Source organism: Vulpes lagopus, chromosome 2, assembly GCF_018345385.1.
Source record: "Vulpes lagopus strain Blue_001 chromosome 2, ASM1834538v1, whole genome shotgun sequence".
NCBI lineage: Eukaryota > Metazoa > Chordata > Mammalia > Carnivora > Canidae > Vulpes > Vulpes lagopus.
The window spans coordinates 72,900,777-72,926,561 of NC_054825.1; the positions used below are offsets into that span (position 1 = coordinate 72,900,777).

The following is a 25,785-nucleotide window of genomic DNA, read 5'->3' on the forward strand; positions in this document are numbered from 1 at the left end:
CGGAGGCTCATTTTGCCAGCTCAGATTTGCCCGGAAGTGGACGCCACCTGGACAGGGGTGGAGCCCCGGCGACCTAAGGGGGCCCCTCGGGTGACCCGGCGGAGCCACGCTCGGGAGACACCCTTTCCCCCGCCCAGCCCCGCCGAGAGGCTCCGTCATCAATAATTCATTAAGAACCGCCTCTCCATTGGCTGACGCCCCACCCGCGCTGGCCGCGGCCCAATGAGGACGGACTTGGGCGAGAGCCTTCTGAATAGTGAACGAGCTGCCGTGACGTACCGCCCAGCGATTGGCTGCGACGGCACGAGGCGGGGCCAGCTCGGGCGGCGGCGAGTGCGGCCGGGGCTGCTCGGTGCGAGCCGGGGCGGGCCGAACCCGGAGCGGGGTCTGGCCGCGGGGTCTGGCCGCGGGGGCCGACTCGGAGAGCGCGGGCGCCGAGCGCGGCCGGGCTGCAGGATGTTCAGCTGGATGGGGCGGCAGGCGGGCGGGCGCGAGCGCGCGGGCGGCGCGGACGCGGTGCAGACGGTGACCGGCGGCCTGCGCTCGCTCTACCTGCGCAAGGTGCTGCCGCTGGAGGAGGCGTACCGCTTCCACGAGTTCCACTCGCCGGCGCTGGAGGACGCCGACTTCGAGAACAAGCCCATGATCCTGCTGGTGGGCCAGTACAGCACGGGCAAGACCACCTTCATCAGGTAAGCCGGCCCCGCCCCCGCCCCCGCCCCCGCCCCCGCCGGGACCCTGCTCGCACCACCTGGGTGCAGGCGGCCCTCCCCAAGCGTGCGTGGGCTCTCACCAGCCTCCCGCCGCCCTCCGACATCCTGCGGCCCCGCTCCCCACCCCCGCCCCCGCCCCCGTGCGGAATCCCCTCGCGGCGGTTTCCCCCTCCAGCACCGGCGTGACCTCAGGTCGTCGGGTCCCAGCGCCGGGAGCCCGCGGCCTCGCCTAGCAGGGGCTGGCCCTCCCGACGCAGGCAGGCAGGTCCCCGGATCCCTGTCTCCGCGTACTCGGAGCCCTCCTTCTTTGCTCTCGGCGAAGGACTCTTCCGACTGGGTTTGTCCTGTCACCCTGGCCTGGGGACCCGGGGAAGGGAGGGAGGAAGAGGGAGGCTATAATAAGCATCTTCTTGACGAGCGAGTGAGGCCCAGGGCTAGAAATGGGGACGGAGGTGTGTGGGATCCGAATGGGCTATTGAGTCATAGTTGGAGAATTAAGCCCCGAGCGCATAACTATTTATTAGTGAATGAATGAATGAATGAATGAATGAATGAGTGTCAACAGTAGAGGGTGTTTCCAGTGCTCCCTTCCCTTGAGGTAGGTCCTCGTACGCCACCCCCAGCACAGTGCTGGGGGGAGCCGGGAGAGAGGCCGCTTTTTTTCAGCTCTTGCACAGCCCCGCCTTTATATGGCCATAGGAAGTTTAACTGTGTTGCAGCCCCAGCCGGCGCCCTGTGGAACTAAGGGGGAGTGTCATATTACTGTCCGTTAGTTTCCATTTCTTAGGTGGGTCATTCCCTCCTCCCTTGACAACTGAAAATATTTGTCAGGCTTCCTCTGTCTCCAAAAGCAAACAATTACTGTGCATTTACTAGGGTTCAAATCATATAGTTTCCTCTGAAGTGATTTTTGTTGGGAAATAATTTACATTGAAGCAAAATGCTTTTTGAAGAAACCCTGTTCCTTTTCTTAAGCAGAAGTAAGGCACTTTGAAGACTCACTTTCTTTCGTTAGGAAACTTATTTTCCTGGGTTTAAACCCTGTGTCAGTTAAAGTGACTAATCATTAAAGGTTTTGGTCTAGGGCTTGGAAAATTGTAACGATCTCTTCATCATTGATGTTCAACAGGTGTTCAGAAAACTGCATCTATATTTGGATATATGCCATTTCTATTAAGCAGCGTCCTCCTTTTCTCCATCCTAGTGACCTAAATAGTTCCTACAAATAGAGTAGTTGTCACTACAGGAAATGTGTTCAATCCAGACGTGCAGATACACTATGAATGAATTCAGCAAAGCAAACACACTAGATTGAAATATAGTTCCAGATAGTGAAGTGAATGTGAAGGAAGACTGAGAGAAATAATTTTTAAATTGACTGATTTAGTGCTTATTAATTAGGTGAAAAAAGTATTAAATATATTACCCCAGACACTCAAATCATAGAAATGTTACAGTAACTGGTACCTTGAAAGATGACAGTACCTTTAAGGTCTCAGTAATAACCAGTTTTTAAGTAGATGGGATAATGAAGTATTGTGACCAAGTTTTTTAAGAGTGGGAGGTGGGCCTTTTGAAATACACAGATAAAGGATAAGAAGCTAGCATTGTCATATTTATTTGTTTATTTTTAATTTTGTTTATTTATTTGAAAATGCACAAACTGGGGAGGGGGGATGGCAGAGGGAGAGGGAGATGCAGGCTCCTCACTGACCAGGGAGCCCAACATTGGGCTCTATCATGATCCAAGCCCAAGGCAGTCACTCAACTGACTGAGCCACCCGGGCATTGTCATAATTATAATCACTGCAGACATTAGCAGTGGCATGCTCATAGTCCCTTGGGCTGTTCCTCCTGTCTGTCTTTGCCACAGGGCTTCACTGTGCTATGTGTGATTAAGGAGTGTTGTTGCTGCTTGTACCCACCTGGATGTGATGTGGCCGTCTCTGCTCACATAGCCTCACTCTTCTCCCTTTTTCATCATTTGTGGGCAGCTTTGTGGAATGGCTAGGCATGCTTTTAAAAAAGATATTGAGATTTGACTCCTGGCATCTTCATCCAAATGGACCATTTCTCAGTAGGCACTGGAGCCATGGGCAACCTCAGGGTGAGGGAGGAGTCTCCTTACCAAGAAGTCACTTGCCCTTGAGACCTTCCCTGGCCTAAGTGATTTTGTCCTTAGGCAGTGGGCACAAAGTGGACCTGTTAGGTTAGAAGGAAATCAAGGTGGACAGGAAGCTTGGTGAGCCGCCAGAGACCGGAGTTTGGTTTCAGAGTGGAGCTGGGAGGAACAGACTTAATTCCTAAGAGGAAAGCCCCAAACAAAAAGGCAGCTACCCTCTAGAGCCTGCCCTGAAACTGGAAAGCAGTGGAGTTAGCCCAGGTTGCTGGCCATTCTGGATTCTGCCCACATTTCTCTGAAGCTGGTTGGTGCCTTGGTTGTTTGTTTCTAGGCACTGAGCACTAGAAGTTCATACTTGGCTTCGGGGTGACTTACATAGTCAGAGATTCCCATCTACCTGGCTTCTTGTTTATACCAAGAGGTCACTGGTAACACAGTCTGCACTGATAGGAAGGAAACTTCTCTCATTCTAAAGCCAGTCTGCAAGGCCTTTTGTATGCACTGCATACTTTTTAAAATTTTTATTTTATTTTATTTTATTTTATTTTATTTTATTTTATTTATTTTATTTATTTATTTATTTATTTATTTATTTATTTATGAGAGGCACAGAAAGAGAGAGAGAGAGGCAGAGACACAGGCAGAGGGAGAAGCAGGCTTCATGCAGGGAGCCCGACGTGGGACTCCATCCTGGATCCCCAGGATCAGGCCCTGGGCTGAAGGCAGCACTAAACCGCTGAGCCACCCAGTCTGCCTGGCAAGCTGATTCTAATAGTCCCTTGGAAACGTGAGGGATCTAGAATAGCCAAGACTGTCTTGAAAGAGAACAAAACTGGAGTTCTTCTACTTTCTCATTTCAAAGCTTGGTACAAAGCTACAATAAACCAGACAGCGTGATAGTAGCATAAGAACAGACATAAAGACAGAATAGAATTAAGAGTACAGAAATAAACCCATATGTCTGGTAAACTTGTTTTTCCAAGAGTTCCAACACAATTCAATGGAAGAAAGAACATTCTTTTCCACAAATGGTGATGGACAACTAGATATCCACATTGCAAAAGGAATAGAGAGGGACTACTAATGGGTACAGAGTTTCTTTGGGGGATAATGAAAATGTTCTGAAATTACTATAGGTATTAGTTGCACGACTTTGTGAAAGTACTAAAAACCACAAAAGTGTACCCTTTAAAAGGGTAGGTTTTATGAATTTTGTCTCAATTCAAAATATAAAACAATTCAGCCTTCCAACAGTTCAGCATCCTGTGATTTCTTTAATTTCCATAATTCTGCAGTTAGTGCCAGTCAGATAATTTCTGCATCTGTATCCAATAATATAAAATAAAAAGGATTGCCAGAAAAAAAAAGGTAAACCAAAAATCACAGAAATAAGCCAAAAGAACACATGGACAAAAGGAACTAAGGAGTATAGCTGAGGGAGAAAGGGAGTACAGGGGCACCTGTTAAGTGTCTGACTGTTGGTTTCAGCTCAGGTGGTGATCTCAGGCCATGAGATCGAGCCCTGTGGCAGGCTCTGCTCTGAGTAGAGTCTGCTTAAGACTCACTCTCCGTCTCCCTCTGTCCCTCCCCACTGTTGGATTTCTCTCCCTCCCTTTTTCTCCCTTCTTTCTCTCTAAAATAAATTAATAAATCTTAAAGAAAGAAAAGAAGGAAGAAAGGAAAGGGAAGTACAAATAGCTATCACACAATCCCTATATTTTCCCCCCCGTATATTCTCATCAATGTATAAATATGTTCATTCTTCCTGACACTCAAATTAAGCTAGTAAAATCAAATTATAATATTTTCCTATAAAATACTTGATAAAGTAATTGTGTTTTAAAACTTTAAATATCGGGATGTCTGGGTGGCTCAGTGGTTGAGTGTCTGACTTTGGCTCATGATCCTGGGGTTCTGGGATTGAGTCCCGCTTCGAGCACCTGCTTCTCCCTCTGCCTATGTCTCTACCTCTCTCTGTGTCTCTCATGAATAAATAAATAAAATCATAAAAAATAATAAAACTTTAAGTATCATTTAAATATAGTGTAAATGGGGGGAAAGAGGACACGAGCTCCATATGCAAGTGTGGAAACAAGGCTTATGGACAGTATGGGATATTAAGAAGCTTGTAAGCAGGTTGGGAAGGTGAAATTGCCTCAGCCAAGAATAAGGCCTTTTCCGGTTTGAGCAGAACAAGAAAAAGAATCAGGAAGTGATAGGCCCACTGCTCCAGACTCTTGCTGTAGCCTTTCCAGGAAGCAGAACTACTCAGCTAGTATCATCGTCTTTTGTCCTTTTCTCTCAAAAGCAAACAATCCAGAGATGTGAAAGGGACCCCAGCCAGGTGGGAGGGTGGATCCCAGCCCAGTGTATGAGAAACCCCCCGGGGGCTGCGCAGGCATGGCCCAGTAAATACCTGGGTGTAGGGTGGGAGTAGATGGCAGGGCCAGATAGCAAGAACTTATACTTGTGCTCAAAGAGCTGTCTGGTGATTTTTAAGAAGTGATGAGAATATGAGGAATATCAGAAAATTTGAAGCAGGCCAATGTCCCAGTTTTCAGAAAAAAAGGGGGAAATAGATTCTATTAAAGAACAAAGCTCCACTTCATTCCTTTGGTAAGCCATAGACTCTGTTATTAAAATGAGAAGCGAGAGTACTCGAGAAGCGAGGGTACTCACCAGGAAGCAGCCTGGTTTGCCCATTAAAGAAAAATCTCATTAAGAAAACACTGTGGGCCCAGTTGGGTGGTTCTCACTGTCAGCCTGGCCTTGGAGCCCCTGAAAATGATAGTCTTCTCTGCCAAATACCATGCCCTTTGTAGATCTTTCTGAAATGTTGAAATACTTAATTTTTACAGAAGAATGGACTATCTGTAATATGCAATATAAGATCATACTAGTATACCCCAGCATCCGTTTATTCAAATAATAATTGATTTCTGGGAAGGGTCTGGCTATCCCAGAACTTAGAGTTTCATGAGGAATATGGATAAGAATCCACAAGCCAGTAGGGCTCTGGGTGACAGGAGCTGTGACCCTAGAAGCACAGGGTGGGATGGGGGCATAGGAGGGACCATTCCTTCAGTCTGTTGGGTGGAAGAGTCCTCCCTGATGACACAACCTAAAAGCTGATCTCTGAGGAATGAGCCAGAATTAGCTGCCCAAATGAGACCAGGAAATGAGGGCAAGAAGTGTCATGATGAAGCCCAGGTTTCTTGGATAACTGGGTGGGTGGTGGAGCTATCCACTGAGATGAGGGACACACAGAGAGGAAGAGTGGGGGCATAGTTATAAGTTTAAATTTAAGCCCATGTTTGAGTAGGCACTCAGGTGTAAAGTCCAAAAGGGGTTGGATATACAGGTCTGGAGTGAGAGGAAGACAAGCTTGTGGAGACCCAGGGACAAGTCACCAGAGAGGTGCAGTAATGTCACAGGAGGATGGTGATTTAGAGCCATCATAGAACTCTTTTGGTTGTAACAGAAACTCAACTGAAGAAGGCTTAAGGAGAAAGGTACATTTTCTCATGATCAGACCCTGATCAGACCAGGGTGTGCTGGCTTGAGGCCTGGCCTAGGACCCCCAGTGGTGCCATCTGGTCTCTGTCTCTCAGCTCTGCTGCCTTCCTCATGTTGGCTTCCTTCTCAGGCAGTTGCATCTCATGGGTGGGTAGGTGGCCATCTCTGACTCCAGACTCACCTTCTGCCAGCTAAGCAACCCCAGTGGGGAAAAAAGAGAACCTCTTCCCAACCATTTCCGCAAAAGTCTTAGGTTTGAGTCTCAATAGTTAGACCTTGGCCGTTTACCCATCCTGAACCAATTCCTTAGCCAGGGGAATAGAATACCCATGCTTGCAGTGGGTGGACAGCCCCCAAGCCATGTGGTAGCTCCTCAGGGTGCTGCTATCAAAAAAGGGAAAATATTTGCTAAATAGGTGAGGCATCAGGTAGCCCCCACAAAAGTCAGGGAAAGAGGGGGCATGGTCAACAGGGCCAGATACTTCTGGGGAAAAGGTTGAAATGGATCCAGTGGATTAGCCATCAAGAGCCAGGATGACCTCAGCAAGAGCCATGCCAGTAAGTGGTGGTGATGGAAGCCAGGTGGCTTTGGGTTGAGGAATGAGTGGGAGGTGAAGCGTCAAATATAGAAAACTCTTAGCAGCTGGTTACTGAAGGGAGGTACTGTGTCCTGGTGACAGGCGTTCTGGGGAAATGGGGAAATGTTGATGGAAGGGGCCCGTAGACAGTGAGCAGCTTTTTAACCTAAGCGGCAGGCCTCGGAGCAGGGGTTTGGGGGCTCCAGGGCCAGGTGGTACAGTGCGGGTGGCAACAGTCACGCAGAGAGACCCTGCAAGGTGGCCTCTTGTCCACTTACTACATCATCTGCCTGATGGATGGGAGTAATGTCACAGGATTAGTAGAAGTATAAGGGGAGATAGGTTTGGGTTGTTTTTTTTTTTTTTTTTAATTATAAAATTCTCTTCTTTAACTCACATCTAGAAGTTTACTTCTAAAAGACTTTCAGTATACTTTTCAAAACCTTGGAAAATTATGAACTAGAAAGCCATGGTTCCTGGATCTGGCTGTGGGTCAGAATCACTGGGAGCCTGAAAACAGATTTCAAGGCCTCAATCCCAGACCTCCTGAACTGGAATCTCTGTGGGAGAAGTTCAGAAATCTGGTTTTGGTTTGGTTTTTATAAACCACCTCCCAGAGTCATTCTTAGGTAGCCTCCCCCAGGAAGTATTTGGGAACGATTGATAGAGGAAGGTTCATGATAGTTGAATCTTTTAAGCATGAAGCGGGTCGGCCTCAACCCAGAAGAGAAAGGCTCGCTTTGGTGGCCCTTCCATCACATGTGGTCCAAGCTCCATCTGTTCACATTCTTAGTGAATGACCTAGATGAAGACATAGAAGTCATGCTTACAAAACTGGGAATTATGCAAAAAATGCAATTTAATAAACAGCCTTTTTCATTTAATATGATATGATGAACTTGTGTCATGAAGTAATCTTCAGAAATAGCTTTCATGACTGTATCCTAGTCTATCCTGCAGCTTGGAACATTGTTTCTAATTTTATGCTGTTATCTATAATATTGCAGTGGACATTCTTGGCTGCAAACCTTTGTCTCCTTTTTTTCCTTAGAATAGTATGAATTACTGCATCAAAAGGTATAAATATTTTTCAAGTTTATGTATATTGCTGATTACATATATACATACATATGTATATATATTTTATATAAAATAAAACATATGTTTTATCCTGAATATGTATATATACATATATTCCTTTTCAGAAAAGTCATTCCAAATTAGATTCCTACCACAGGGTCTAATATGAGGATCATGATTTCACAAACTGTCAGTAAAACTATGTATTATTATTTAAAAACATAAGTGTGCAGGAAAAAAATTTCTTTTAATTTGCTTTTCTTTTCCCTTTTACTGTGAAGTTGAACTTACAAAATATGTAGCTGTCATCTGTTTCTTTGTGAGTTATCTGTGAACTTTGTCCCAATTTTCATTTGGAATATTAGTCTTTATGTTGTAGGTGTTTAAATATTTTGCTCAATAATGTTTGTCAGTCTTTTGTCATAATTATTATTTTTCCAGTTTGAGGTTTGCCTTTTTAATTTTTATGATAATTTTTTGTCATGGAGATATATTTAATATTTGTGAGCAATTCTTAATATTTCTTTCCTCTTGGATGATGTCTTTTATGCCTCTAGAAAATCCTTAAATATTACGGAATCCTTAAATTTAAAAAAATCTTTAAAATAGTTAACTTTTGAGGGCACCTGGATGGAGCAGTAGGTTGAGCATCCAACTCTTATTTTCAGCTCAGGTCATGAACACAGGGTCATGAGATCGAGCCCCTAATCAGGCTGTGCACTCAGTGTGGAGTCTACTTGGAATTCTCTCTCTCCCTATGCTCTCCACCTTTGCATCCCCCCCCCCCCGCCAAATAAATAAACAAATATTTAAAAAATAAAATAAAATAGTTAACTCTTTAATCTACTTAAAATCTCTTTTGAAAGTATTCATTTTTTGTTTTTTATTTTTGAGCACTATTGAATAATCCTACTTTTTCCACTACCACATGAGGCTTCTTCATATGCTAACTTATTAAATATTAGAATCTTTTGGAACCTTTCTCTCCTGTCATATTGCTCTGTTGGTAGATTCTTATGCCCACATCATACTCTCTTAAGGACTGTCACTTTAAAACATTCTTTAATTCAATGGTAACACAGACCCTTCTGATCTCACTTCTCTTTATTTTGCAAATACTGTCAATCATCATTTCCTGTTATTCTTTCAGAGGAACTTCAAAATTACTTCATTAGATTTTTCTCAGAAAATACCATTCGGATCTGTTTATATTGGAATTGCACTGTATTTTGGTATTTGTACTTTCCAAGCAGGAACACAGCATGGCTTTAACTCAGACCTCTTGTGGACCTGAGAAAGGTGTTTGATTTACTTACATAGGCTCTATATACTCATATTAATGTTTTTCCTAGATATTTTATAATCCTTCACTCTTGTGAATCAGATTTTTTTTCCTTTTTATTTTCTAGATGGATATTGTGAGAATGTGAGATAGCTAATGATTTTTAGGCATTTCCATTTTGTATCTGCTCATTTGATTCAAGTTACTCTGAGAGCTTTTCAGTATTCTTTTGGATTTTCTAGATAGACAGCTATATCAATGACATTTGTGATCACTTTGTTTCCTCTTCTGCTTCATATTTGATTGTACTGGGAAGTGATCATCTACATCAAGCTTTTAATTGTGACAACAGTGCTTTTGTTATTTCACCTTAAGATATGTTACCTACTAGTTTAATATTTTATAAATTAATCACATTAAGAAATTATTTTTTTATTACTAGTTTAGAAGAATGTCATTGGAAAAAACTAGAACAGATGTCAAGCTTCATTAAATGCCTTTTTACTTTTTCCTTTAACCTGTGTTCTGTGGAAGGTAATTCTGGGAGATTGTTAATAGATGTTTAAAAAGGGTCCTATAGTTAAGGCACTTGGGGAAATGTGTTCTCTAGCCTTATCATGACGCTTGCCAGTGTTCCCAGATCAACCGAAATTCTGTTGTCTGGTTCATAAATTACAAGTCCTCACTTAATTAGATCTTCATTGCATGAGCAAATGAATGATTAGAGAAATTAATGGGGCTATAAAAAATTGGGAAGCATATTGCCATGGATTCCAGTGAACTTCCTCCCCCTTTCATCTCCTTCCTTTCCTTTCTCTTTCTTCCGGCCTCCTTCCAGAATAGCATGGAAGGCAGAGTGGAGCAGCTCTTGGTACTGGCACAGGTTAGACACCACTGTGCCTTAAGCACATCTCAGCCCTGCATGACTTAAATGCCATTCATAGCTGGAAAAATAGAGCTGTGAAAAGGCTTTATCCAGCAAATTCCAGTTTCTTGATCCCACAGGCTAATGTAGATTCCATAGTAGGCACAACAGTTTCAAAGACGATGTCACTTGAACAAGCAGCCATGACCATAACATGTCTGTGATTTAACTAAGGGAAAAATAAACATGAAAATAAAAGTTAGGTTTCACACTTAAGGAAGACATTGAGTTTAAAATGCAAGTGAAGCTTGGCCTTAGTTTTTCAGCAACTCAAAGATTAAAATTTTAAAGAAAGTGAGATATTTGTGATATTTATCTCAACATTATTTATAAGAGCAAGAAATGGGAAGCTATTTAAATGTCCAAGAGTAAGGAAGTGGCAAACTAAGTTATTAGATATTCATCTTAGAATAGTCTGCAGCCACTAAAAATTGTTTTCAAAGAATTTCTGATGGCCTGAGGAAAAACTAATGGTGGAAAATCTAGATGCAAAATTATTTAAACATTCTGATCCCAATTTTATAAAGAAAAAAATTATCTTCACAGAACAACGACAGATGGAAATAGATCAAAATGTTAAAAGTAGTCATTTTCCTGTGCTAATGTGGTTTAGTGCTAGCTGCTTACCTTGTCCTAAGCAGGGATAAAATGTCTGCTCCAACAACAGTGAGGGCAAAGTGATAAAACGTGTATGAAGTGCCTTATAGGGACACCTGGGTGGCTCAGCAGTTGAGCATCCGCCTTCGGCTCATGGTGTGATCCCAGAGTCACAGGATTGAGTCCCACATCGGGCTCTTCCTGTGGAGCCTGCTTCTCCCTCTGCCTGTGTCTCTGCCTCTCTCTCTCTCTGTCTGTCATGAATAAATAAATAAAATCTTTTCTAAAAATGCCTTATAAACTGTACAGTTTGGTTTCATAATAATCTATTGTTCGGTGGTGTCCAGAAGGGGTAGTGGTGGTGGTGGTGCTTACTTGCTAAGAAATAATTATATATTCTTGACCATTTTCTAAGACTTTAATGATAACAAATGTTCGATTCTTCTCCCACTTGCATTTCTTGGTATTAAACACAAGGATATACAAAGGACAGTGCTTTAAAACATCATTTCTAGATTCAACACAAATCAGTTGAAGGACTAACCCTTTCTTTTCATTCACTCTACTAGTGAAATAGTGGATCAAGTACTAGAAGTAAAAAGTACATTCTGTAAAGCTTTCCAACACTTTAAAATGAAGTGTATTTAAACTCTTAGCCCTGGATTTTAAAATAAGGAAATATAACTGCTTCTCCACTGAACTCAAAAGTTGTACCTTATATATTTCTTTCACATCTGTATGACTTAACACCTTAGTAACGAATGCTCAAAAGAACAAAATGACTGTTTGAGATAGTTAAATGCTCTTTTAAAAAATATCCTACTCCATATCAATGAATTGAATTTTCAAACTATGCACAGATGCCAATGTATGCACAAACATTTCTAAAAATTTCATCATCACACAAGCCATTTCTCTAGATTTTGGCTTGAGTATTGAAAAATAATGCTCATAAAATACCCCGAATTATATGTGCCATATTACTTTTTAGAGTGCTGATGTAGTTATTGAATACCTACTAAAAAGTCTGAGATCTGTATGTTTGTTATGATTCACAGAATGCATTCCTGTAAACGCTTCTGTTGCAGGCTGATAGCCTCTCAAGCTATGATTTAGGGCAGGTAGTGTTCTCACAGGACGGGTAAGACATTTAGGTTCTAATAAACCACTTAATCTATGTGAACCTTAGTTTTTTTCATTTGTAAAATGGGGATAAAAATAGTACCAACCCCATAAGGTACTTAGGATGAAATAGATTTATTCATACAAAGACATCAGCACATAACAAATCCTACAAAGTCAGGTATACAGTAGTCGTCCCTTATCCGCTCTTCTACTTCCATGGTTTCACTTACCTACCATCAACCGCAGTCCAGAAGTAGATGATTCTCCTTTTGACATATGGTCAGAAGGTCAGTAGTAGCTAATGCTACATCACAATGCTTATGTCATTTTCCTCACCTCATCTTGTCACATAGGCATTTTATCGTCTCACATCACCACAAGAAGGGTGAGTACAGTAGAGCAAGATACTTTGAGAGAAAGAGAAAGACCACATTACATAATTTTTATGATGGTATATTTTAATTGTTCTATCTTATTAGTTATTTTTGTTAATCTCTTACTGTGCCTAATTTATCAATTAAACCCTATCATAGGTGTGTATGTATAGGAAAAAATATTGTGCGTAGAGGGCTCAGGCATCCACCAAGGCACTTGGAACGAATCCTTCATGAGTAGGAGGACCACTATGCTACTAAAATAATTAATGCCTTTTCCATTGTTCCAAGCACGAGTCAAACCTAGACAATGCATGGATGACTACCAGGAGAGACAACATTTGCAGCTGGAATTTCGGAAAGCCTATCCTTGAGTTCCAGCCACTGCCTTTCAGTAATCTGATTTCTCAGGGTATTTGGCTAGTCAAGCATATCCTGACCCTAGTTACTGAAGTGAATTGAGAATTAGATGTATACATCTGCTCATTATTTTGCTTACTTTCTAGTCGAAAAGCAAAAACCACTGCTCACACTCCAAAGCTGGGTCAGAACAGAGCATCCTACATTGTGATTCAAGGTGGGGTAGGCTCCCTCGCCACTAACTTTCCCACCGCCCAGTTGCACTACTTGAAACCGTACCAGTAGAGAGTTATTCCTCCGGACTAAAAACACAGTCTTATTTTTCCCAGGGAGAAGTAATATTGTCATTTTTTTTTTTTTTTAATTCTCACTACCTTGTTTGTTTGTTTTTGGTCATCCTTAAGTTCATCTTTGAGAAGATGGTGCTTAAGTATTTTGAGGGACTTTTCATCCTCCTGAAGATTTTCTTTTCCTCTTAACACAAACTACATTTTTTGCTATGATGTTAATAAAAGTTTTTTTTTCTAGCCTAAGCAACGGAAGAAAAAAGATACTGTCCACATATACCCTTGCATGCAGTCAGCTCCCTGATCTGAGGCTGGGCAAGTGTGTCCAGGAGCCACTTGGACGAGGAAATGCCATGGCCTTCAGCAGACAGGGACAAGCAAACATTGGGTCTCCCATCCTCCCCACCAATCCCTCTGCCCCGCTGCTTGAAATCCTAGATGTCTGTTTTTTACTTGATGGCTTAGAGCAGTCACCCCTGGAAGTGGCAGCCCTTTCTGAGAACACAGGAGAAGGAGAACAAGGTGGAGCCAGGGACAAAAACCCTTTCTAACACACAGGATGCCTGTGCAGTGGGCTTTTGGCTCAAAACTGTGGCGATGCTCTTCTGTAGTCTTCCTGTGGCCTCTTGGTCCTTTGAATTCTTGTTATTGCGGATAACACCACAAACTCTCCAGGACTCGTAGCTCTGGGAAAGCCTCTGGTACGGCCAAGTTTAACACAGTTGATCAGCCTGGTGCCTATAGGTAACCCGTTTTTATATGTCAAAACTTGGGATCTGCTCAGACTTTTCAAGGTTGCTGGTTTTGAACCTCGTCACTTTCTTCACACTTTGTTCACGTCAGATACTCTGTGTCCTGGTTTTTCTTAGTTCCTTAGTGCCTGCCCACCTGGCAGTGTGACCTAAGTGTATCTGAATTTCCCCATCCCCTTTTCTGGGCAGTCAGCTTAGAGCATCATATATTAGCTCATGTATCCAACGGGTCCTACTTAGGGCAGACACCAGCAACTGGGGGCTACATGGGACCCCAAAGCTACAGGGCTGAGCTTGATGTAAAAGCAAAAGCCTCAGGCCAAGAGAGAGGAGCCCTGGGAAATACAAGTCTTGCAGTAGTTAGTCTGACCATCAAGTCCTTGATTGCCTGCTCTAATCCTCAGTCTCTTCACCTGTAAAGACATGGGGTTGAGCCAAATGATTCCTAAGAGAGTTTGGGACTCGTGTTTGGATTGTGCCCTGCAGGAAATGACAACCTACCAGAAAAAGAAAATCGGCCCACAAACAGCACTAATACCGGGTGTTCCTGAAAAGCTCCACAGCAGAAAGTGGTCAGAAAAAAAGGTCCTGGAGTGCTCAGGGAGGGAGGACTGCCCAAAGGAGGTGACACTTTGTAAAGTGACTGAAAAGAGCGGGTAGGCTAGATGGTAGAGATGAGACATGATTCCCCACCAGACAGAGGGAATGAAGTAAGGGAAGTCAGGCGCAGGAATTTCAGGCCTGGAAGAGACTAATCAAGGAGGGAAGAAGGCCTGCAATAGGTGGGGAGCAAGATCCCAGAGTGCGAGGCAGAAGAGGGGTGCTCGTGGGGTCCCGGAAGGGAAGTCATCTGGGAAGGACTGGGTGGTTAGTGAGGGCTGTCTGATTAAAGCTTTAGAAAAACAGTCTCATCCTACAGGGCAGATGGGGAAGAAGGAGGCTGGGAGGCAGCTGGACAGGACCAGAGTGACCCACATGAGGTGGGATGAGGAGGCAGAAAAGTGAGGTAGGGAGGCCAGGGCCAAAGGGCCACCTGGATGAGGGCGCAGAGAAAGCCAGCCGGTCCCCAGACACTGGTTCCACACCTACTATATGCCAGATGCTGTGTTGGATTCTACGGTACAGTAGTGAGCCAGACAGAGCAGGGCCTGTCTCTCAAGGTGCTCCTAATATCCTGGGACAATGACATGCCAACAGGAAAGTGTCAGCTATTGGATAAGTGCTCTGCATAGGTAATGAGGGGGAGGGACAGGGAACCAGACTAGAGAGGCTCCTGCGTCAGGGTGCTCCCCAAGGAAGTGCCATGTGACTGTGCAGGGATCTGGGGGAGGGCTTTCCAAGCAATCCCGAGGTGGCAATGGCCTTGGCCTATTGAAAAGGTGGTATAGGGCCTGGGTGGCTCAGTGGTTGAGCATCTGGCTTCGGCTCAGGGCATGATCCGGGGTCCTGGGATTGAGTCCCGCATCGGGCTCCTGCTTCTCCCTCTGCCTATGTCTCTGCCTCTCTCTCTCTGTGTCTCTCACGAATAAAATCTTTAAAAAAAGAAAAGAAAAGGTGGTACAGAGGCCAGTGTAATCACTCATCCACTCATTATTTCAACAAGTATTTATTGAGCACCTCAACCATGTACCAGAGATTGTTCCAAGCTTGTGGGAAGCATTAGTGAACGGAAGAGAATGAAAGCCCTGCATTCCTACAGCATATACCCTACCAGGTGGAGGCAGCAAATACGTCATAAATATAATAAGTGCATTTTATATTATGGTAGAGCCATGGGAAAGAGAACACAATTTTTTTTCTAAATTTTTTGCTGTTCTGGATAATGCTGCAATGGACATCTTCACACAAAAATCTTTTTCACGTATCTAGGATTCTTGCAAAGGACCGATTTCAAAGAGAACTACCTCCATTTTAAAGGCTTTTAACACGAAGTATCAAACTGCTTTTCAGTGAGGTTATACTAACTGATTCTCCCACTGATATATATAATATATATCAGAGTGTTTATTTTATCACACCCTTACCAGAGTTGGGTATTATGAGCTCTTTAAAGTGTTAATACATTATGTCTTTCATTGGTATTGCCTTGATAATGAAATTGAACGCTAAATTTTGGCTTTTAACTGTGGGAGAAAGTATTACTAAGCAAATTAACAAGGTAAGCAAGCTACAGGATAGCCCTTCCTAGTTCTACTTCTCTTCTATGTCTGGGACCCAAAAGTGAAGTGATTTATCAAAGTCACAGTTCAGAGGCACCTTTTACTTCAAACTGATTCACATTATTAGCAACATACTTGAACAATTATTTGTCAGATGTAAACCAAAATATATTTAAGTATGCTTTTTTTTTTAAGATTTTATTTATTCATTCATTCATTCATTCATTCATTCATTCATTCGAGACAGAGAAAGGCAGGCTCCATGCAGGGGAGCCTGATGTGGGACTCTATCCCGGGACTCCAGGATCACACCCTGGGCCAAACCCAGATGTCCCTATTTAACTATGCTTAAAAAATAATTTGTTGAAGTTCTGTCTGGCAGGGTTGCTACCTAGGAAGTTCTAGCTTCAATTACATTATGAATTTGAAAATAAGAAACACCTGCTCCTCTTTAAACAATTTCATACTTTAGGTTTTTCATTGAAACCTCTGTTATTCCAGAATTAGTGGTGTTTGTTGTGCTTTTATATAAACCTATATATATTTATATAAACATTAAGAAGCAATTCGGGCTCTCCTTGGCAGTGATGGCCTGGCTTACACACCTTTACATGTGAGTTACTTCCCTGCTGGGGACTCACCGCTGAACCACCGCATCCACAAGCCCCTCCACTCCTGCCTGAGCCCCATTCTCACCTCCCGACACCTGGAGCAGAAGGGTCCTCCTCCTGCCCAGGCCTGGGAAGGTGCTGAGAAGGGGCAAGATTGCAGAGAGCCACCCAAGGTGGTATCCAATACTGGGTTTTCGCCCAAAAGGTAGTGCTATGGTTCTTTTCTGGTTTGTCCGTTTTATTGGCGTGTGTGACCTTTGTAGGCTATCTTGCAAGCCAACCCTTGCTGTTAACATTGATTCCATGGGACAATGCCGGTTAAGTTTCAAACCAGCACTTGGACCTAACCCTTTCGTGAGAACTGCATGTGCTGCAGGGAGCCTGGTGACACTGCTGTTCTTCCAAGCCCAGGCCCTGCTCCTCAGTGGTCCACCTTCTGCACCTTGGATCTCCTGGCATAGCATCAGCCAGGCAGGCCACAGGGACTGAAAATCAAAGTGGACTCAGGAGGGGTGTGATGTGGACTTGAATTCTAGCTTTGCTGATGAGTGGTTTCAGACTTGAGACCGCAAGTGGCTGTACCACCTAAATTCATAGAAGTATATGAAATCCATGCACTCTGCATTCAGTCTACAAGCGTTGGTGTTTCACAGAGCATGAGATGCTGTTGTTGCTGGCTTCTACCAGTATTTCTAAGATTTGTGTGGAATTTCATAAGAATTTGTAAACATGAACATTTCTGCTCCCAAGGATATTTACAAGTCTACTCAGTACCTGAAAAAGTTTTGAATTTTTTTAAAAATTAAATTTGAACATGTTTTGAAAAGTAGCTTCTTCTCTCCCCAGCTTTCTCTAGGGAAAACGGAGAGAGCTGTCCCCTTGTTGTTAGGGCAGCCCCAGGACCATGCAGGAAGGCAGTGGGGAAAGCTCTTCTCCTCACTTTTGAGGAGATACAGGATTGTGGTGTCTATGGCCAGTGGCACACCCTGCATGAGGCCCATGAACTCCCCTTGTGCTCCTCATCTCTGAGCAAACCACCAGCTCAAACCCAGGTTTAAAACATTGTTTGGAGGGGCTCCTGGATGGCTCAGTGGTTGAGCGTCTGCCTTTGGCTCAGGTTGTGATCCCGGGGTCCAGGGATTGAGTCCCATATCAGGCTCTGCTGGGGAGGTCTGCTTCTCCCTCTGCCTGTGTCTCTGCCTCTCTGTGTGTCTCATTAATAAATAAATTAAATCTTAAAAAAAAAAAAAAAAAAGAACATTGCCTGGAGACAGCGCAAGACCTAGAGTCCCACTGCCTGCATTCCATTTCCACTGAAGCATACTTATTGTATGGCCTCAGGCAAGTTGCTTAGGCTCTCTGATGCCCCAGTTTTCCCACCTATAAAATGGGAATAATGTTACACCCACTTCAGAGTATTAGGGGGATTACATACATGAATAGTTGTGCATGTGGAGGGCTTTGTGCTCCAGGGAAATAATGAGCACTTGGTAAATGCTGGGTGTTATTAGCTGATTGTTTTGTTTTGTTTTGTTTTGTTTTCACATTTCCTCAAAATTTAGGGGGCCTATTTAAATGTCATCTATTCTGGTGCTCCACAACTTCAGAGAAATGTAGAAACTTTGGATGACACTAAAACTAGTGATGAGATCCATTAAATATTCAGAATACAGCCTGCTAAGTTTTCAGTTGTATTGGCATAGAAAACATAGGTGTCAGGGATGGCCTAATTTCTTATTCTTAGAAAGATGGCAAAATTGTGTTGGACAGTTGATAGTTTTTTTTCCTGTCCCAGGAAATAAAATCAAAATTTTGATTTTATCAAAATAAAATTTCAGGGCTGAAATTTGATTTCAGCCGGGGCATATTAGAAATAAACAAATAGCTTGGTACCAAATCGGTTGTTAGCTGCAGGAATGGGAAGCCAGAGAACTATGCACATTTCTGCCCTTGAGCTTCTTTTCCAGGGTGAAAGCTCAGCCCCTGGCAGGGTTGGGACCTGGGAGCTCAAAGAGGCATTTCTGCTCACTGCTCCCCACCTCCAGAACCTGCTCCCAGTCACTGTCAGGCATTCTGTGAAGGTGTTGCATTTCCACCTGCTCCTTGGTAATGAGGGAAATGTATCCCAAAATATGCCTTTCTTCATGTTCCCCTTGGCTGCAGAGGAAGGAGGGAGGAGTCTTTGCCCTGCCCCTCCCAGCACATATATGCATAAATACACGGAAGTGTGTTCCTTCTTGGAAAGGAAATCTTGGTGGGGAGGGAGGGGCTCTGAGTGCCTTTAGCTGAACAAAGTGCTGGTGGAGGGAGGGGTGGTGGAGAGGAGCTATGTTAGGGGCTCAGCCCTTTGCCACAGAAAGCAGACTTTCCCGACTGCTCCACCTCTGGCTGCCTTGCCGCACCCCAGCCATATCACTGAGCCAGTCCCATATCAACTGGCTTCCTCAGCCCCCCTGAAGAGGAACCCTAGGTGACATTTGCTAGGCCCACGTGCATAGTGGTGCAGGTTAAACTACACGAGGGCACAGGTCAGGGGAGTGTGTGTGGGGTAAAATCTAGCTAGCTTGCTAAGCTGTAAACCCCCGTGCAGGGCTGGGTCTAACTGGAGAAAGGGGCATCTTTTTCCAATTTGCACATAGAGCTAGTATCTAATTCCTGGTGGTATCTGATCTGACCCTCTCCACCTCCTTTGGCCCCCACGCCCCCGTAGCAACCTCTGTTGCTGCTCAGTTCTTTGGAGATGGTCTTCCATGGCCATGACCTCCAGAAACCCGAGGGAGCTGTAAAGTGTGCAAGGGAGGATGTGCGGGCCTCAGTAATCACCAGTGAGAAGGAGAAGAGGTAGTTCATTCTAACATTCACTACATTGAGTGCGCTCTGTGGGCAGGCACAGTGCTGGATGTGGGGGGCTATGCATCTGGCTGTAGGCATGGGCCTGCCCGCGAGGGCCCACAAACAGAGAAGTGCAGTGCCCCTGGTGAGCACCATCATGGCTGCAGGCACCAGGTGCCCGGGGCCCACAGAGCAGGTGTGCCCAGCACCCTGGAGGGAGGGGGACACTTCCCAAAAGGAGATGGGCCTGAGTAGGTTCCAGCAGGATTGCGCAGGAGCTGGCTGGGTACACTTCCCTGGGATGGCATCTGTGGTGCCCAGATCAGGAATTGTGCTAAGCAAAGGTACCTTTTCAGAAGATCCAGAAAGTCTGCAAGATGCTTGACCTGTTACTAGGCCTCAGAAGGTGGCGGGGGTGTGAGTGGGGGGCACCATGCTTAGGTCTGTAGATTTTAAGCTTCGAACATTTGCAGGAGAGTAAAATGCCAACCATTCTCCTTTTCTTGGTGTTTATATTTCTAGGCTCTTAAATGTTTATGTTAAAAATTGGTAGTCCCAGAAAGCTTTCTGGCCTCTTGCTTTGTGATAACTTGCTAAGTTTTTCTTTTTCCCACTCCCAGATACTTACTGGAGCAAGATTTCCCAGGCATGAGGATTGGTCCAGAGCCCACCACGGATTCCTTCATCGCTGTGATGTATGGAGAGACTGAGGGTAGCACCCCAGGGAATGCATTAGTTGTGGATCCCAAAAAGCCATTTCGAAAGCTTAGTCGCTTTGGAAATGCTTTTCTGAATCGGTAAGCACGAGCAACCTGGCATTGTTGGTCAGGTTGTTTGTTTGTATGTTTATTTTTAAGAGTTTATTTATTTATTTGACAGAGAAAGACAGCACAAGCAGGGGGAGCAGGAGAGGGAGAAGCAGGCTCCCCACCAAGCAGGGAGCCCAACATGGGGCTCGATCCCAGGACCCTAGGATCATGACCTGAGCCAAAGGCAGACGCTTAACTGAGCCGCCCAGGCGCCCTGGTCAGGTTTTCTTTGAATTCTTCTTTGAATTCTTGCCAATTACATATAAAGTTTCAAAAACAGAATGGAGTACGTCTGTTTTAGAAGAGAGAAGCTATAGAGAATATGCTTATTGTGTTCAAATATTTGAAAAGATTATTATAGAAAATGATCAGTTATTAACTATTCTGGGCGGCTTCAGAGGATAGAGCTAAGGCCTGGGATTGGTCATTATAAGGCCACACAGTACAGAGACTACATTTCTAATAATTTCAGCAGTCCAGAAATGGATCAAATTGCCTTGTGAGGAAGTGTGCTTCCCGTCACTGACAATGTTAAGTGGTGACTGGATGGCCACCGCTCAGGTGTGGTATGCTGGGGACTCCTGTACAGGGAACTCAGCCCAGAGGACCCCTGAGGCTTGTCTGACCCCCAAATTCAGCCTGTTGATATTCCTGCTTGGCTGCCCCTTATGCTTCTCACTCTGAGCTATCTCCTCATTCATTAAGGCCTGTCAGGAGAAATAGAGGCAAAACTACACAAAAACTTAAATTGGTTATTTGGTTGTTCTGTTGCAGAAGTGAGGTTGTGGGATAGCTGAGGTTCTATCTTAGGTGGAGATGTGTTTTGTCTGTATTATCCTGTACCCTTTCTCCAGTGCTCCCAATGAAACAGAGGGCTGCAGACGAAGCAGGTCTGGATGCAGCTCTGCCCTCTTAGACATGACCTGTTGTCCCTTCCCTTGCCTTCCTCCTCTTTGCCACATCTAGCTTTTTTTAAACCCCTTTTCTTTTTCTTCTCTTCTGCCATATCCCTCACCCCTCTATTCCCCTCTTTTATGAGTCTCCTGCTTTAGACCAGTTACTCTGGGGGAGTGGGCTGTGGGGGTGCAAAGCCAATGAGGGGTCATCCAAACAAAAGAAACTTACTTCTTTTTAGATGGTTTAAAAGATAGGAACAGATCCTCCCAGTCCATTGCCACCCTCCCAAAGGCTGAGATGTCTCATTGCACAACTCTGGGGAGTTCCATTCGCAAGGACTAGCGGAAGGATGATGTGCTCAGGTGCTGAGCAGTGACTCTGCCAAGGGCAGCCCGTGCAACCTCCAGAGATGCCTCTGAGAAAAACCGGACTCTAAGGGCTTTTGTATGCTCTCATCACAAATCAAAGGAAGCATCCAAATGGCAGCCAGAAAACGTGGCAGTAGGAGAAAGAGAAATGCATAGATGATGTAGATGGAGTCACAGATAAATCCTGTCTTTTTGCTGACAGTGATTTGCAGAATACTGTCCAGATGATTTTCTCCACCTGCAGGATGCTCTCAGGGAGGAGTTTCCTCCTCCTCTCCAGAGCAGCCTTCGTTGGCACCAGAGCCTCTCCTGTGGGAGAAGTAGGGGTTGAGCCCATGTGGGAGAGCACCAGAGGGTCTCCTGAGACAATTGAAGGGCAGTGGAACAAGAAACTCCCCCATCAGGGCCTCTTGGGGAGCCCTGGTCATGGAGCAGGCAAACAGCCAGGCTTCCTGTCCCAAGATGGGCCCTGGAAGGTTCTGGAGGCCTGGAAAAGTGCAGGGCACAAGGTCCTTCTCCATGAAAGACTGCCTGGAAATCCCATGGTTTCATTACCACTGCCTTTTTGTCTTTCTTTTTGCCCGACAAAGGCTTAAAAAAGAAATAAGCTGCCACTTTTTTCAAATTCCTATTTTGTGAAGTCCATATTCACAAGGGGAAACCCAGGAAGAATGGCTATCGGCTTCTTTTGAACAGATGATTTGCTTTCCTGACAAATCTTCTTTTCAAATGCCAAACATACAGCAGATGAGTATGGAAATTTTGAACGGCAAGTTTCATTATCTGAGATTTTTTTTTTTTAAGATTTTATTTATTTATTCATGAGAAACACACAGAGAGAGAGGCAGAGACACAGGCAGAGGGAGAAGCAGGCTCCACGCAGGGAGCCTGACATGGGACTCGATCCCGGGTCTCCAGGATCACACCCCGGGGCCGAAGGTGGCGCTAAACCGCTGAGCCACCCGGGCTGCCCCATTAGCTGAGATTTAAAACTTGCTGAAAGTCATGATGACTTGTATTATGTAATCAAGTGTTAATTAAGTTGAGAATACATAGGAAAATGTTAGCAAATATTAGTATAGCCTTTACTGTGTGTCAGATACAGTTTTTGACTTTACTTGTATATTAGCTCTAAATCCTCATCAAGTCTCTGTGACGTACATGCTACTATTATCCTCCACATAGACAGGAGGAGTTGATGCATAGAAGTTCATTTGACTTCCACAGGGCCACTCAGCTGAGAAGTGGCAGTGCTGGTTTAGGAACTCAGGCCATCTGGCTCACAGTCCCTACTAGTGCCCAATATACTGCCCAATGGCATGAATGACACTTGGACTGAGGATTGCTCCTACTGTCCCCGATCTAACTTTGCAGGCTGTCCTTAATAAGGCCCCTGAACAATGAATATGATTATGTTCCTAGTTAATAGATTAAAAATTTCACATACACTACTTTTTCTGGGTTAATAAGACAGTGCTACTATGGCCATTTTACAGATGAGAAAGCTGAGAGCAAAGTAAAATGATTTACCCATGAAAAGGCCAAGACAGTATTAGAATTCAGCTTCCTCTTCCCTTCTGTCCACCACCTCGTACCTCATGAAGCAGTCTCAGAGAAGAGTTTCTGTTCCAGTCCTGCTGGTGGCCATGTATTTGTGAGGGACACACCTCAGCGCACTTAAGAGTAAACAGCATGTCTAAAGTCATATCCATACAACGGTGCTCTTGTTTCACCCACTGCTTGGGTAAGAAAAAAGTCAATTAGTGTAGGGCACTCAAACATGTGTATGTAATTATAATGTCCCTATGGGAACACCAGGTGGGCTAGCTCTAATGCCAGGCAGACTCCTCTTTACATAGCATACTTCCTGCGAGGTCAAAATACTTAGAGGAATGGGGATTGATTGTCTGCAGGGAAGAACTTTCTCCTCCCCACCCACCGAGCAACCACCAGTCACCCTTGGGATAGGTCTGGCTTATTACCCTGGCCTTCTCATTATGGAGCATTGGCTTGAGGCCCTGCCCCCAGGGGCGTAAAGCGGTTACTACTTCATGAGGTGGTACCAGGTGATACCTGGTGGGTGTCGGCCTAGAAGCATTAAGCAAACCAGTGCAGCCTGAGTTTTAACACGTAAGGCTGGTTGCTGAGAAAGTAACAGAGGCTCTATGGTGCTGTTCTGAGAAAAGAAGGCAGATTCCCAAAAAGGCAGCTCCAGATTATGGACATTCCACACTTGAACAATCAGAGGAGTTGAGTCTAGAACAAAAAGAGTTCTATGGAAATAACTTTAATTCCATTCCATTCCGAAACTCCACCATGCTACCTTGCTTTGGAGAGGAATTCGCAGTCGGGCTCGTCTTGGGAATGTGGTTACTGAGGCTCCAGTCTGTTACCAGGAGACAGTTCTAACTCCCCCAGGAGATGGATGACCAGCAGGACCCGAGGGCATGTGGCCTGGGAGGCTCTGCATCTTGGTCAGTTCCAGAAGTGTCAGGACTGACTGACATTTCCACTCCCTTTACCGCCTGGTTTTGAACTGGATGTTATGTTTTTCCCTCAATCTCCTTTTTTTTTTTTTTAAGATTTTATTTTATTTGTTCATTCATGAGAGATACACACACAGAGAGAGAGAGAGAGAGAGAGAGAGAGAGAGAGAGGCAGAGACACAGGCAGAGGGAGAAGCAGGCTCCATGCAGGGAGCCCAACATGTGTGACTGGATCCTGGGTCTCCAGGATCAGGCCCTGGGCTAAAGGCAGCACTAAACCGCTGAGCCACCCGGGCTGCCCCTCAATTTCCTTTTCTAAACATGGTAGTCTTTTGTTTGTTTGTTCGTTTTGTTTTTAATCCAGTAGCTGCAGGCATTGTGTTTAGTTTAGGATCTAGTTTAATTTTAAATCATAGTCATCCACAGAAGAAATTCTTAATAGCATTTCCTCATTGCCTCTGTTTACTTTTGAAAAAACAAACAAAAAAAAACTTTAACCAATAGCCCCAGGGATTGAAATTTGGAAACTTTCTTTCAAGCTAAAGGAATCTAAATGCTGCTTCCAGTGCACCTGTCATTTTAGCCAGGCCTGAGAATAGTGATGATAAAATACAAACCCATTCTCATGTTGGTGTGATGATTTAGCAATAATAGAATACATATGTGCATTTTGTGACTTATATTCTGTTCGTCACCTCTCTGTAAGTAAATGAAGCTTTAATAATGGGCTTTTTAAATATGAATATTACAGTCACTTAGTACCATAGGGAATATTTTTCTAACTGACTTACTACAAGTATATAGCATCAGTCTGGACACATACCGGCTTCATCAGTTAATTTAGATCCAGAGATTAAGGAAAAGAGGCTTCTGCCAAGAATCACCAGCCAATTTGTTGTTTTCTTTTTAATCTGAGTGATGAACTGGTATTGTTTGTTGATTTGTCCATTTTGTGGTGTGCTTATCCATCATAAACGTATTGAAGCTCTTCCCATTAGTCTAACCTCAGGATTTGTGGTGGCTGCCAAGTCATTAACCATTGTTCCTCCCTGGCAGCCGCCTGTACATACAGTCCTGGTCCTGACATTCCAGAAAACCAGCTATGCTCCCTGGATTCAGGCAGACTTTCCCAGCACTGGGTGCACTGCTGTTCCCCACTCTGGCAGTCAGGAAAGAGAGGCTTGAAAAGCACATGTTTAGGTTGCACGCCATGAAATTGCCATTATTCAGCCATCCTTTACTTGTAAAAGTGGTAATTCTGTAAGATTCCATCTAAGCAGGTAACTGTGGCCTTTTCATAGGCTGGATGTGAAATTAAATTTCTCCTGGGCCGTGCAAGGTTAGATCAGCCGTTTGTGACAGGACCATGTAATAATTATTATCGTGGGTTGGTTATCAGAGGCTTTTTGCATATCGTGTGCTATTTATGATGGCATCTTAGGAAGTCATGTCATCTCTCTGGTCTCCCTCTAATCAGCATATGAGTTGGGGTTGAAGGAGGTGCTTTGAAACTGTACCATACTCTGTCCACCATAGGCATCCGCTGTTATCTGAACCTGATGACACCGTGGGAGTTCTCGGGCTGCTAGAATTGCTCAGATACCTAGAGCTTGCAGAGTTAGTAAGCGAGGTCTTCTGCCTTCTGGCACCTCTGCCCTCCAGTAGTAAGCTGGAACAAGTCACGAGGGAGCCTCTGGTGGGGAGTTCCAGGGCTGTGGCGCACCACTCCCTTGTTTTGGGATGTTGCCGTCTGTGACAAGGTACACAGTAGTGGTTCAAATGCACTAAGTGGTGGTAGCAGCCTAGTAGTCAAAAACCCCAGGCCCAAGTCCGAACTGCTGGGTTAGCATCCCAGCTCCATCACTTACCAGCCACGTGACTTGGCAAGTTATGGCATGTGCCCCTCTGTGCC

At 44.4% G+C, this 25,785-nt stretch overlaps 1 protein-coding gene and 1 long non-coding RNA gene across 2 annotated transcripts in view; one reads left to right on the forward strand and one right to left on the reverse strand.

Moving 5' to 3' along the window:
* Positions 1–328: 328 nt before the first annotated feature.
* EHD4 (EH domain containing 4) overlaps positions 329–25,785 on the forward strand; it is a 76,885-nt gene continuing 51,428 nt past the window's right edge. The window contains exons 1-2 of the mRNA XM_041743165.1: positions 329–692; positions 19,934–20,110. Coding sequence (XP_041599099.1) covers positions 457–692; positions 19,934–20,110 — 413 coding nt within the window. The 5' untranslated portion in view covers positions 329–456. The remainder of the gene's footprint in view (positions 693–19,933; positions 20,111–25,785) is intronic.
* The window catches only part of LOC121484237, a 38,270-nt gene continuing 34,740 nt past the window's right edge, over positions 22,256–25,785 (reverse strand). The window contains exon 4 of the long non-coding RNA XR_005985971.1: positions 22,256–23,123. This is a non-coding gene — a long non-coding RNA (uncharacterized LOC121484237). The remainder of the gene's footprint in view (positions 23,124–25,785) is intronic.